This window comes from Lagenorhynchus albirostris, chromosome X, assembly GCF_949774975.1.
Source record: "Lagenorhynchus albirostris chromosome X, mLagAlb1.1, whole genome shotgun sequence".
Taxonomy (NCBI): Eukaryota; Metazoa; Chordata; class Mammalia; order Artiodactyla; family Delphinidae; genus Lagenorhynchus; species Lagenorhynchus albirostris.
This window is the reverse complement of record NC_083116.1, coordinates 68,176,269-68,189,838: the sequence shown is the minus strand read 5'-3', so window position 1 is coordinate 68,189,838 and position 13,570 is coordinate 68,176,269. Positions and strand designations below refer to the sequence as shown.

The window sequence follows — 13,570 nt, the reverse complement described above, 5'->3', positions numbered from 1 at the left end:
TGAGTTATTTTTATCCTTATAATATATTCCACTAAGGCTAAATAATCAGAGTAATGTGTTCAAAAGTTATTTGGGTTAATTCTGCATGCTATTTTTCTTCTACACAGTTATGTTATTAATTCATTATGTACCTAGTTTTACTTCTTTCTGTTTGTATTCAATTCCTGTTTCTGCCCCATCCTTGTTGATTTTTAAATATATAAAAACATTAGCATGGTTCAAAAGTTAAAAATAATACAAAAAAGTATAATCAGCAAAGTCTTACTCCCTCCCCTTTGTCTCTACCCCTTTTTGTCTCCATCCTGCAGGTAAACAATGTCTTTAGTTTCTAGTTTATCCTCCCAGGGTTTCTTTTTGCAGAAACAAGTAAATATACATATGTTTCCCCCACATCCTCCTTGCAAAAGGTAGCATACTATATACTCTTTTGCAGCTTTCTTACTGTCACTTAACACTGTATCCTGGAACTCATGCAATATTAAGTCTTCTTTACTTTTTTTCTTAACAGCATTTGTCCTTATTTTAAAATGCTATATTTTCCATGACCTCTGATGATATTAATTATATTTTTAAGTTTTCTTATGCTCTCTGCATTGTCTATATTTTCTACTGAATTTTTTTCTGCTTGCTTTGGAGGCCTTCCTTTATTATCCACTGACACTTAAAAATACAGTATTAAAAAAAGCTTACTGGAAGCTCTATGTGCCTGGGAGTGGACTTCTCAGCTGTTGGGTTTCACTGTAGGATGATCATATGGGTATCTGGTCATTTTGTGGGGGTCCCCAAATATGAACATGTTTTTTATGGGGCTACTTTTGTTTCTCTAGAGAAGAATCCTCTAATTATCTGCTGGTGAGGGAAGAAGTGGTGACAGTAGAAATAAATAATTGGTTGGCAAGGTTCTTGGAGCCAGTGGCACAGGAGGGTCTGTGGTCTTATTCTTCGGTATGTTTTGATTTCCAGTTAATCTCGCCCATCTTTGTTAATGTTCTTGGTAATTTTCTTGTGTCCAGAGCCTCTCTGACTCAATTTCCTGACAAGTAAACCTCCAGTCTCTTGCCAAGGCTGGGAACGGGTAATCACCAGGCTGCAACAGGAAGGGCCTTGGGAACTCTGTTATGCAGACTTAATATTAATACTACCAGAGACTGTTGACGGAACACATGAGGTCACATTAGTTTCACTAGAAAATGAAAATCTCTGATCTTCATAATCAAGCAATTATAGAACCATCAAATTCAACATAAAGAGATTTTAGATACAAATGGTATGATCAATAGTTAGTTCCAATTATAATCCAAACCCCAAGTGGCAATGTTATGATATAACTGTATAGATACTGTGAACCTCCTGGCATGAGGTAGGTAAGCACATGCTTGTTAAAGTACTTTTAACATTTTATATTTACAAGAAAAGGCTCTATGTACATGACTGCATACAATTGGAAAGTTTAGTAAAAAGCACAAAAGAGCAGATTTTATTTCAGATACCTGAACATCAATGAGATAATAAAGTATATTTACAAAATTTCCCATTTAAGACATGCTGGAACAAGCATACTGAAGAAAATCAGTTTATATTTTAGTGAATGTTAGCATTTTTGAACAAATGAACAAAAAGACCTAGGATAGAAAGTGCACAGGTAACACATAAAAGAAATAATATATATATCACAGAACTGAATATCCCATAAGAAATTTTAGTGGCATGAAAAATTCTCTCTCAATATAGACAGTACAAGAGAATGCTTCTTCTCTCTTAACTCCCAGTACTCAGGCTTTCAAAATGATAAAAAATTGAAGGCTTATGTATTAGAATGGAGAAATAAGCATAGAAAACACTGTTAGAAATAATCAAGTACAAAGGGGGGTGGGAATAAGATATCCCTACAGAGAGGAGAAAAGAAAAACTATTACAATTTTCAAATCTACCAATCGCAATAGTGGCACTCTGATTTGTTCAGAACATTTAGACAGTATACTCTTATAGTAATTCCCTCAGAGAAATAAAGCAGGCTGTCCTTTTTCTTACTTTCCTCATGAGGAAAAAGATAAAATAAAAATGGCCATGCATGAAAATGACTTTATTTTATGGTAATTTTCTTTTAGACATCAAGGGTATGTGCAGGTATTAGAAAAATGAAAATATAAAATACAGTGAAGACAATGAGCAAAGATTCTGTACAGAGCAAAAATGAATAAAGAAAAATTATTTTAAATACATACCCTTTAAAACTGCCTCTACCATATTAGGATTTAATGCCTTCCTCATCTAACTTTGCTTTTAAAACTTTAATAGAGTGAGTTAATACAGTTTATTCATTTTTGGAAGTGGTATGCATTATTTCTTATCAAAAGGAGGTAAAAATGGAATCCTATCAGGATTCAGTCTTACTCAAATAACACAAAATTCTATAACTTTCTTTAGAAACAATATTTAAGTTGCTTGTGTTTGTAACAATTTCTAATGTTCTTCAAACACTAAACTTTAAAGTTCAACCTCTTACCTGGTCCAAGACAATGATCTCATCTGCATCAACAACTGTTGACAATCTGTGTGCAATGAAAACAGAAGTTCTGTGTTTGACCGCATCCCTCATGGCACCAAGAATAGTCTGCAAGTTTGACAACAAGAACAGTAGGAGGGGAAAAAAAGATCTATCTATTAGGCAAATGTATATTAAAATACTCATGTATCTCTGAAAAGAATATATAAAATGCTCGTTAATTTGGTATTATATAAACTTTATACCACTACCAATATTTTACCTAATCTAATAATTACTAAGAAGAGAATAAAATCAAAGAGGGAAGGTGAATATGAACATATTATTATGGAAAAAATTAGCTTTAAGATAGGCAATATTTCTTTAAATTATAAAGTTTGGGAGAAGGTAGATATTTTCTATACATAAAAACAAACAATAACAATGATGAATCCACTGATATCAGGAGCATAATAGCCAGATATGTTTATCTGGACAATGAGAGCAAAAACAAAATGAGGAGGGACTCAAGTGATAGGATGTGGAGAAGTACAAAAAAAATCAAGAAAGATAGGAAACTCAAAGGGTACAGGAGCAGTTGCTTTTCCTCAGTTCAAACACAGAGGATGGAAAGGGTGACAAGGACAATGATGCATGTTTAACTTGAGAAAACTTCTTTTTCAAAAGCAGTCTGACTTCTTAAGGCATTCTGGAAAATACATTTTTGTCTACTGCGTGTAAAATGTAAGGCAGCTGTATACATATTCACCTATACTTAGAAACCTGGGTCTAAGTACAGGAAGCTAGATGGAAATAGCAGTGTGGGGGATGGTGATATTCCCAATGGCTTCCTAAAGGTACCTCTAATCACTGTATTTATTAAAGAAATAAAATTATCATGAATAGATGGCTACCCAGGAAAAGAAGACCTTATATTTTACTATGGTAGACTGAAAATCAAGCACAGGGTCAATTCTAAGAAAAATTGTGATGTCTGGGGAGGACTCCTCTTTCCTACCCTCCAGAACTTAAACTCTCACATCCTACTGATGTTCTGGACCTTTTTAAAAGGTTGATTAAAATTTACCAAATCTTCCGGTAACTCATTCCCTCAAGGGGGAGTGTTCTCTGCTAGCAATTAATGGGTTATGCTCTGTGAGCTAATAAAGATACGTGACTCAAATAATGATGTTGTTAGGACTCTGAAATTGTGATAAATGTGGATAACACATTTTTAGGTACAAAGTTCTTGTAAGCAGATTCCTACTATGCATATGAATGGAGTCTGGTGCAGCTTAAGGTTTCCTTTAAATATATCAGTAACAAATCCTCAGATTAGCTCATGATGGTGGAGTAGAAGGACGTGAGCTCACCCCTTCTTATGTAAACATCAAAATCACAATCAACGGGTAAACAACCACTGACAAAAAAAACACTGAAACCTACCAAAAAAGATACCCTACACCCAAAGGCAAAGAAGAAATAACAACAAGACAGTAGGAGGGGCACAATCACAATAAAATCAAATTCCATACCTGCTGGGTGCTTGACCCACAAGCTGGAAAACAGTTACACCACAGAAGTTCTCCTACAGGAGTGAAAGTCCTGAGCCCCACGTCAGGCTTCCCAGCCTGGAGGTCCAGCAACAGGAGGAGGAGCCCCAGAGAATCTGGCTTTGAAGGCCAGCAGGGTTTGATCACAGGAATTCCACAGGGCTGGGAAAAGCAGAAACTCCACTCTTCGAGGGCTGACACAAGATCGTGTGTGCACCAGAAACCAGGGGAAAAAAGCAGTGACCTCATAAGAGACGGAGCCCAAACTATGTGTTAGTAATGGAGGGTCTCCTGCAGAGGTGTGGGGTGGCAGTGGTTCACTGTGGGGATAAGGACACTGGCAGCAGCAGATCTGTGGAGTACTCATTGGTGTGAGCCCTCCCAGAGGCTGCCATTAGCCGCACCCTACAGCCTGTAGGCACCAGTGCTGGAACACCTCAGGCCATGCAACCAACAGGGTGGGAACACAGCTTCACTCATCAGCAGACAAGCTGCTAAAAATCTTGCTGAGCACAGCCCTGCCTACCAGAGGAACAAGACCCAGCTCCACCCAGTAGGCAGGGACCAGCCCCTCCCATCAGGAAGCATGCACAAGCCCTTTAGACAGCCTCATCCACTAGAGGACAGACAGCAGAAGCAAGAACTACAATCCAGCAGCCTACGGAATGTAAACTGAAATCACAGAAAATCAGACAAAATGAGATGGCAGAGGAATGTGTCCCAGATGAAGGAAAAAGATAAAACCCCAGAAGAACAACTAAATTAAGTGGAGATAAGCAATCTACCAGAAAAAGAATTCAGAATAGGTACTGTGGGAAAGATGGCGGAAGAGTAAGACACGGAGATCACCTTCCTCCCCACAGATACACCAGAAATACATCTACACATGGAACAACTCCTACAGAACACCTACTGAAGGCTGGCAGAAGACCTCAGACCTCCCAAAAGGCAAGAAACTCCGCACGTACCTGGGTATGGCAAAAGAAAAAAAAGAAAAAACAGAGACAAAAGAATAGGGACGGAACCTGCACCAGTGGGAGGGAGCTGTGAAGGAGGAAAAGTTTCCACACACTAGGAAGGCCCTTCGCGGGCGGAGACTGCGGGAGGCGGAGGGGGGAGCTTCGAAGCCGTGGAGGAGAGCACAGCAACAGGTGCGGAGGGCAAAGCGGGGAGATTCCCGCACAGAGGATTGGTGCCGACCGGCACTCACCAGCCCGAGAGGCTTGTCTGCTCACCCGCCAGGGCGGGCGGGGCTGCGAGCTGAGGCTCTGAGGCTCGGGATTCGGTTTCCGAGGGAGCACAGGGAGAGGACTGGGGTTGGCGGCTTGAACATAGCCTGAAGGGGTTAGTGCACCATGGCTAGCGGGGAGGGAGTCCGGGGAAAAGTCTGCACCTGCCGAAGAGGCAAGAGACTTTTTCTTCCCTCTTTGTTTCCTGGTGCGTGAGGAGAGGGGTTTAAGAACGCTGCTTAAAGGAACTCCAGAGACGGGCGCGAGCCGCGGCTAAAAGCGTGAACCCCGAAGACGGGAGGGAGACACTAAGGCTGCTGCTGCCGCCACCAAGGGGCCTGTGTGCGAGCACAGGTCACTCTCCACACCCCTCTTCCGCGGAGGCTGTGCAGCCCACCACTGCCAGGTTCCCGGGATCCAGGGACAACTTCCCCGGGAGAACGCACGGCGGGCCTCAGGCTGGTGCAAAGTCACGCTGGCCTTTGCCGCCACAGGCCCGCCCCGCACTCCGTGACCCTCCCTCCCCGCCGGCCTGAGTGAGCCAGAGCCCCCGAATCAGTGGCTCCTTTAACCCCGTCCTGTCTGAGCAAAAAACAGACACCCTCCAGCGACCTACACGAAGAGGCAGGGCCAAATCCAAAGCTGAGCCCCGGTGAGCTGTGAGAACAAAGAAGAGAAAGGGAAATCTCTCCCAGCAGCCTCAGAAGCAGCGGATTAAAGCTCCACAATCAACTTGATATACCCTGCATCTGTGGAATACCTGAATAGACAACCAATCATCCCAAATTAAGGGAGTGGACTTTAGGAGCAAGATCTATGATTTTTTTCCCCTTTTCCTCTTTTTGTGAATGTGTATGTGTATGCTCCTGTGTGAGATCTTGTCTGCATAGTCTTGCTTCCACCATTTGTCCTAGGGTTCTATCCGTCCATGGTTTTTTTAAAAATTTTTTTCTTAATAATTAATTTTAATAACGTTATTATACTTTACCTTCATTCTTTCTTTCTTTCTTTCCTTCCTTCCTTCCCTCCTTTAGACAACGAATCATCCCAAATTGAGGAGGTGGTCTCTGAGAGCAAGACTTATGATTTTTCCCCCTTTACCTCCTTTAGTGAGGGTGTATGTGTATGCTTCTGTGTAAGATTTTGTCTGTATAGCTTTGCTTCCAACATTTGTCCTAAGGTTCTATCCGTCCCTTTTTTTTTTCTAAATTAGAATTTTTTAATTCAATAACTTTATTATACTTTATTTTATTTTTACTGTATCTTCTTTCTTTCTGTCTTTTTTCCTTCTTTCCCTCCTTCCTTCCTTCCTCGCTCCCTCCCTCCCTCCTTTCTTTCCTTCTTTGCTTCTTTCTTTCTTTCCTCCTTCCTTCCTTCCTTCCTTCCCTCCTTTCCTTCTTTCTTTCCTCATACTTCTACTAATTCTCTCTACTTTTTCTCCCTTTTATTCTGAGCCGTGTGGATAAAAGGCTCTTGGTGCTCCAGCCAGGAGTCAGGGCTCTGCCTCTGAGGTAGGAGAGCCAACTTCAGGACACTGGTCAACAAGAGACCTCCCAGCTCCACATAATATCAAACGGCGAAAATCTCCCAGAGACCTCCATCTTAACACCAGCACCCAGCTTCACTCAACGACCAGCAAGCCATAGTGCTGGACAACCTATGCCAAACAACTAGCAAAACAGGAACACAACCCCACCAATTAGCAGAGAGGTTGCCTAAAATCATAATAAGGCCACAGACACCCCAAAACACACCACCAGACGTGAACCTGCCCACTAGAGAGACAAGATCCAGCCTCATCCACCACAACACACGCACTAGTCCCCTCCACCAGGAAGCCTACACAACCCACTGAACCAACCTTAGACACTGGAGACAGACATCAAAAACAGCGGGAACTACGAACCTGCAGTCTGCAAAAAGGAGACCCCAAATACAGTAAGATAAGCAAAATGAGAAGACAGAAAAACACACAGCAGATAAAGGAGCAAGATAAAAATGCACCAGACCTAACAAATGAAGAGGAAATAGGCAGTCTACCTGAAAGAGAATTCAGAATAATGATAGTAAGGTTGATCCGAAATCTTGGAGATAGAATGGACAAAATGCAAGAAACAGTTAACAAGGACCTAGAAGAAATAAAGATGAAACAAGCAACGATGTACAACTCAATAAATGAAATTAAAAGTACTCTAGATGGGATCAATAGCAGAATAACTGAGGCAGAACAACGGATAAGTGACCTGGAAGATAAAATAGTGGAAATAACTACTGCAGAGCAGAATAAAGAAAAAAGAATGAAAAGAACTGAGGACAGTCTCAGAGACCTCTGGGAACATTAAACGCACCAACATTCGAATTATAGGGGTTCCAGAAGAAGAAGAGAAAAAGAAAGGGACTGAGAAAATATTTGAAGAGATTATAGTTGAAAACTTCCCTATTATGGGAAATAGTTAATCAAGTCCAGGAAGCACAGAGAGTCCCATACAGAATAAATACAAGGAGAAATACGCCAAGACACATATTAATCAAACTGTCAAAAATTAAATACAAAGAAAGCATATTAAAAGCAGCAAGGGAAAAACAACAAATAACACACAAGGGAATCCCCATAAGGTTAACAGCTGATCTCTCAGCAGAAACACTACAAGCCAGAAGGGAGTGGCAGGACATACTGAAAGTGATGAAGGAGAAAAACCTGCAGCCTAGACTACTCTACCCAGCAAGGATCTCATTCAGATTTGATGGAGAAATTAAAACCTTTACAGACAAGCAAAAGCTGAGAGAGTTCAGCACCACCAAACCAGCTTTACAACAAATGCTAAAGGATCTTCTCTAGGCAAGAAACACAAGAGAAGGAAAAGACCTACAATAACGAACCCAAAACAATTTAGAAAATGGGAATAGGAACATACATATCGATAATTACCTTAAATGTAAATGGACTAAATGCTCCCACCAAAAGACACGGATTGGCTGAATGGATACACAAACAAGACCCTTATATATGCTGTCTACAAGAGACCCACTTCAGACCTAGAGACACATACAGACTGAAAGTAAGGGGATGGAAAAAGATATTCCATGCAAATGGAAACCAAAAGAAAGCTGGAGTAGCAATTCTCATATCAGACAAAATAGACTTTAAAATAAGGACTATTAAAAGAGACAAAGAAGGACACTACATATTGATCAAGGGATCGATCCAAGAAGAAGACATAACGATCGTAAATATTTATGCACCCAACATAGGAGCACCTCAATACATTAGGCAAATACTAACAGCCATAAAAGGGGAAATCGACAGTAACACATTCATAGTAGGGGACTTAAACACCCCACTTTCACCAATGGACAGATCATGCAAAATGAAAATAAATATGGAAACACAAGCTTTAAATGATACATTAAACAAGATGGACTTAATTGATATTTATAGGACACTCCATCCAAAAACAACAGAATACACATTTCTCTCAAGTGCTCATGGAACATTCTCCAGGATAGATCATATCTTGGGTCACAAATCAAGCCTTGGTAAATTTAAGAAAATTGAAATTGTATCAAGTATCTTTTCTGACCACAACGCCATGAGACTAGATATCAATTACAGGAAAAGATCTGTAAAAAATACAAACACATGGAGGCTAAACAATACACTACTTAATAATGAAGTGATCACTGAAGAAATCAAAGACGAAATAAAAAAATACCTAGAAACAAATGACAATGGAGACACAACGACCCAAAACCTATGGGATGCAGCAAAAGCAGTTTTAAGGGGGAAGTTTATAGCAATACAAGCCCACATTAAGAAGCAGGAAACATCTCGAATAAACAACCTAACCTTGCACCTCAAGCAATTAGAGAAAGAAGAACAAAAAAGCCCCAAAGATAGCAGAAGGAAAGAAATCATAAAAATCAGATCAGAAATAAATGAAAAAGAAATGAAGGAAACAATAGCAAAGATCAATAAAACTAAAAGCTGGTTCTTTGAGAAGATAAACAAAATAGATAAACCACTAGCCAGACTCATCAAGAAAAAAAGGGAGAAGACTCAAATCAACAGAATTAGAAATGAAAAAGGAGAGGTAACAACTGACACTGCAGAAATAAAAAAGATCATGAGAGATTACTACAAGCAACTCTATGCCAATAAAATGGACAATCTGGATGAAATGGACAAATTCTTAGAAATTCACAACCTGCGAAGACTGAATCAGGAAGAAACAGAAAATATGAACAGACCAATCACAAGCACTGAAATTGAAACTGTGATTAAAAATCTTCCAACAAACAAAAGCCCAGGACCAGATGGCTTCACAGGCGAATTCTATCAAACATTTAGAGAAAAGCTAACACCTATCCTTCTCAAACTCTTCCAAAATATAGCAGAGGGAGGAACACCCCCAAACTCATTCTACAAGACCACCATCACCCTGATACCAAAACCAGACAAGGATGTCACAAAGAAAGAAAACTACAGGCCAATATCACTGATGAACATAGATGCAAAAATTCTCAACAAAATACTAGCAAACAGAATCCAACAGCACATTAAAAGGATAATACACCATGATCAAGTGGGGTTTATTCCAGGAATGCAAGGATTCTTCAATATACGCAAATCTATCAATGTGATAAACCATATTAACAAATTGAAGGAGAAAAACCATATGATCATCTGAAAAGATGCAGAGAAAGCTTTTGACAAAATTCAACACCCATTTATGATAAAAACCCTGCAGAAAGTAGGCATAGAGGGAACTTTCCTCAACATAATAAAGGCCATATATGACAAGCCCACAGCCAACATCATCCTCAATGGTGAAAAACTGAAAGCATTTCCACTAAGATCAGGAACAAGACAAGGTTGCCCACTCTCACCACTCTTATTCAACATAGTTTTGGAAGTTTTAGCGACAGCAATCAGAGAAGAAAAGGAAATAAAAGGAATCCAAATTGGAAAAGAAGTAGTAAAGCTGTCACTGTTTGCAGATGACATGATCCTATACATAGAGAATCCTAAAGATGCTACCAGAAAACTACTAGAGCTAATCAATGAATTTGGTAAAGTGGCAGGATACAAAATTAATGCACAGAAATCTCTGGCATTCCTATATACTAATGATGAAAAATCTGAAAGTGAAATCAAGAAAACACTCCCATTTACCATTGCAACAACAACAACAAAATATCTAGGAATAAACCTACCTAAGGAGACAAAAGACCTGTATGCAGAAAATTATAAGACACTGATGAAAGAAATTAAAGATGATACAAATAGATGGAGAGATATACCATGTTCTTGGATTGGAAGAATCAACATTGTGAAAATGACTCTACTACCCAAGGCAATGTACAGATTCAGTGCAATCCCTATCAAACTACCACTGGCATTTTTCACAGAACTAAAACAAAAAATTTCGCAATCTGTATGGAAACACAAAAGACCCCGAATTGCCAAAGCAATCTTGAGAACGAAAAAAGGAGCTGGAGGAATCAGGCTCCCTGACTTCAGACTATACTACAAAGATACCGTAATCAAGACAATATGGCACTGGCAGAAAAACCGAAATGTAGATAAATGGAACAGGATAGAAATCCCAGAGATAAACCCATGCACATATGGTTACCTTATCTTTGATGAAGGAGTCAAGAACATATAGTGGAGAAAAGACAGCCTCTTCAATAAGTGGTGCTGGGAAAACTGGACAGGTACATGTAAAAGTATGAGATTAGATCACTCCCTAACACCATACACAAAAATAAGCTCAAAATGGATTAAAGACCTAAATGTAAGGCCAGAAACTATCAAACTCTTAGAGGAAAACATAGGCAGAACACTCTATGACATAAATCACAGCAAGATCCTTTCTGACCCACCTCCTAGAGTAATGGAAATAAAAACAAAAATAAACAAATGGGACCTAATGAAACTTCAAAGCTTTTGCACAGCAGAGGAAACCATAAACACGACCAAAAGACAACCCTCAGACTGGGAGAAAATATTTGCAAATGAAGCAACCGACAAAGGATTAATCTCCAAAATTTACAAGCAGCTCATGCAGCTCAATAAGAAAAAAACAAACAACCCAATCCAAAAATGGGCAGAAGACCTAAATAGACATTTCTCCAAAGAAGATATACAGATTTCCAACAAACACATGAAAGAATGCTCAACATCATTAATCATTAGAGAAATGCAAATCAAAACTACAATGAGATATCATCTCACACCAGTCAGAATGGCCATCATCAAAGAATCTAGAAACAATAAATGCTGGAGAGGGTGTGGAGAAAAGGGAACACTCTTGCACTGCTGGTGGGAATGTGAATTGGTTCAGCCACTATGGAGAACAGTGTGGAGGTTCCTTAAAAAACTACAAATAGAACTACGATATGACCCAGCAATCCCACTACTGGGCATATACCCTGAGAAAACCAAAATTCAAAAAGAGTCATGTACCAAAATGTTCATTGCAGCTCTATTTACAATAGCCCGGAGATGGAAACAACCTAAGTGCCCATCATCGGATCAATGGATAAAGAAGATGTGGCACATATATACAATGGAATATTACTCAGCCATAAAAAGAAACGAAATTGAGCTATTTGTAATGAGGTGGATAGACCTAGAGTTTGTCATACAGAGTGAAGTAAGTCAGAAAGAAAAAGACAAATACCGTATGCTAACACATATATATGGAATTTAAGAAAAAAAATGTCATGAAGAACCTAGGTGTAAGGCAGGAATAAAGATGCAGACCTACTAGAGAACGGACTTGAGGTTATGGGGAGGGGGAAGGGTGAGCTGTGACAGGGCGAGAGAGAGTCATGGACATATACACACTACCAAACGTAGTAAAGTAGATAGCTAGTGGGAAGCAGCCGCATGGCACAGGGATATTGGCTCAGTGCTTTGTGACAGCTTGGAGGGGTGGGATAGGGAGGGTGGGAGGGAGGGAGACGCAAGAGGGAAGACATATGGGAACATATGTATATGTATAACTGATTCACTTTGTTATAAAGCAGAAACTAACACACCATTGTAAAGCAATTATACCCCAATAAAGATGTTAAAAAAAAAAAGGGCAAAAAAAAAGAATTCAGAATAATGATAGTGAAGATGATTCAAGACCTTGGAACAAGAATGGAGGCAAGGATTGAGAATGCAAGAAATGTTTAACAAAGACCTAGAAGAACTAAAGAACAGACAAACAGAGATGAACAATATAATAACTGAAAATGAAAAATACACAAAGGAATCAATAGCATAATAACTGAGGCAGAAGAATGGATAACTGACCTGGAAGACAGACTGTTGGAAATCACTGCCATGGAAAATAATAAAGAATGAAAAGAAATGAAGACAGTCTTAGAGACCTCTGGGACAACATTAAAAGCACCAACATTCATATTATCGGGGTCCCAGAAGGAGAAGAGAGAAAGGATCTGAGAAAGTATTTCAAGAGGTAATAGCTGAAAACTTCCCTAACATGGGAAAGGAAACAGTCACTCAAGCCCAGGACGTGCAGAGACCCCCAGGTAGGATAAACCCAAGGAGGAACACACCAAGACAAAATAGTACTCAACTTGACAAAATTAAAGATAAAGAAAAATTATTAAAGCAACAAGGGAAAAGCAACAAAAACATACACAGGAACTCCTATATCCCATAAGGTGATCAGCTGATTTCTCAACAGAAACTCTGTAGGCCAGAAGTGAGTGGTACAATATATTTAAAGCAATGAAAGGGAAAAATCTACAAACAAGAATAGTCTACCCAGCAAGGCTCACATTCAGATTCGACGGAGAATCTAAAGCTTTACAGACAAGTAAAGGTTAAGAGAATTCAGCACTACCAGACCAGCCTTAAAACAAATGCTAAAGATTGTTCTCTAAGTGGAAAAGAAAAGGCCACAACTAGAAACAGGAAAATTATGAATGGAAAAGCTCACTGGTAAAGGCAAACATAGAGTAAACAAGGAAATCATCTGTACACAAATATGATATCAAAATCAGCAATTAGTGAGGAGAGAACAAATGCAGGGTATTGAAAATACATTTGAAATTAAAAGACCAGCAACTTAAAACAACCTTGCTTATATACAGACTACCATATCAAAATCTTATGGTAACTGCAAGCCACAAATCTACAATAGATACACACACAAAAAAGAAAAAGGAATCCAAATACAACACTAAGGTTAGTCATCAATTAACAAGAGAACAAAAGAGGAAGGGGAGAAAAAAGACCTAAAGAAACAAATCAAAAACAATTAACAAAAGGGTAATAAGAA

General features: G+C 39.3%; 1 protein-coding gene across 4 annotated transcripts in view; it reads right to left on the bottom strand.

The window, feature by feature from the left end:
- Positions 1–13,570, bottom strand: part of ABCB7 (ATP binding cassette subfamily B member 7) — a 145,596-nt gene that overhangs the window by 4,667 nt on the left and 127,359 nt on the right. For all 4 annotated transcript variants that reach the window (XM_060136850.1, XM_060136851.1, XM_060136852.1 and 1 more), the window contains one exon: positions 2,507–2,614. In XM_060136850.1, coding sequence (XP_059992833.1) covers positions 2,507–2,614 — 108 coding nt within the window. The remainder of the gene's footprint in view (positions 1–2,506; positions 2,615–13,570) is intronic.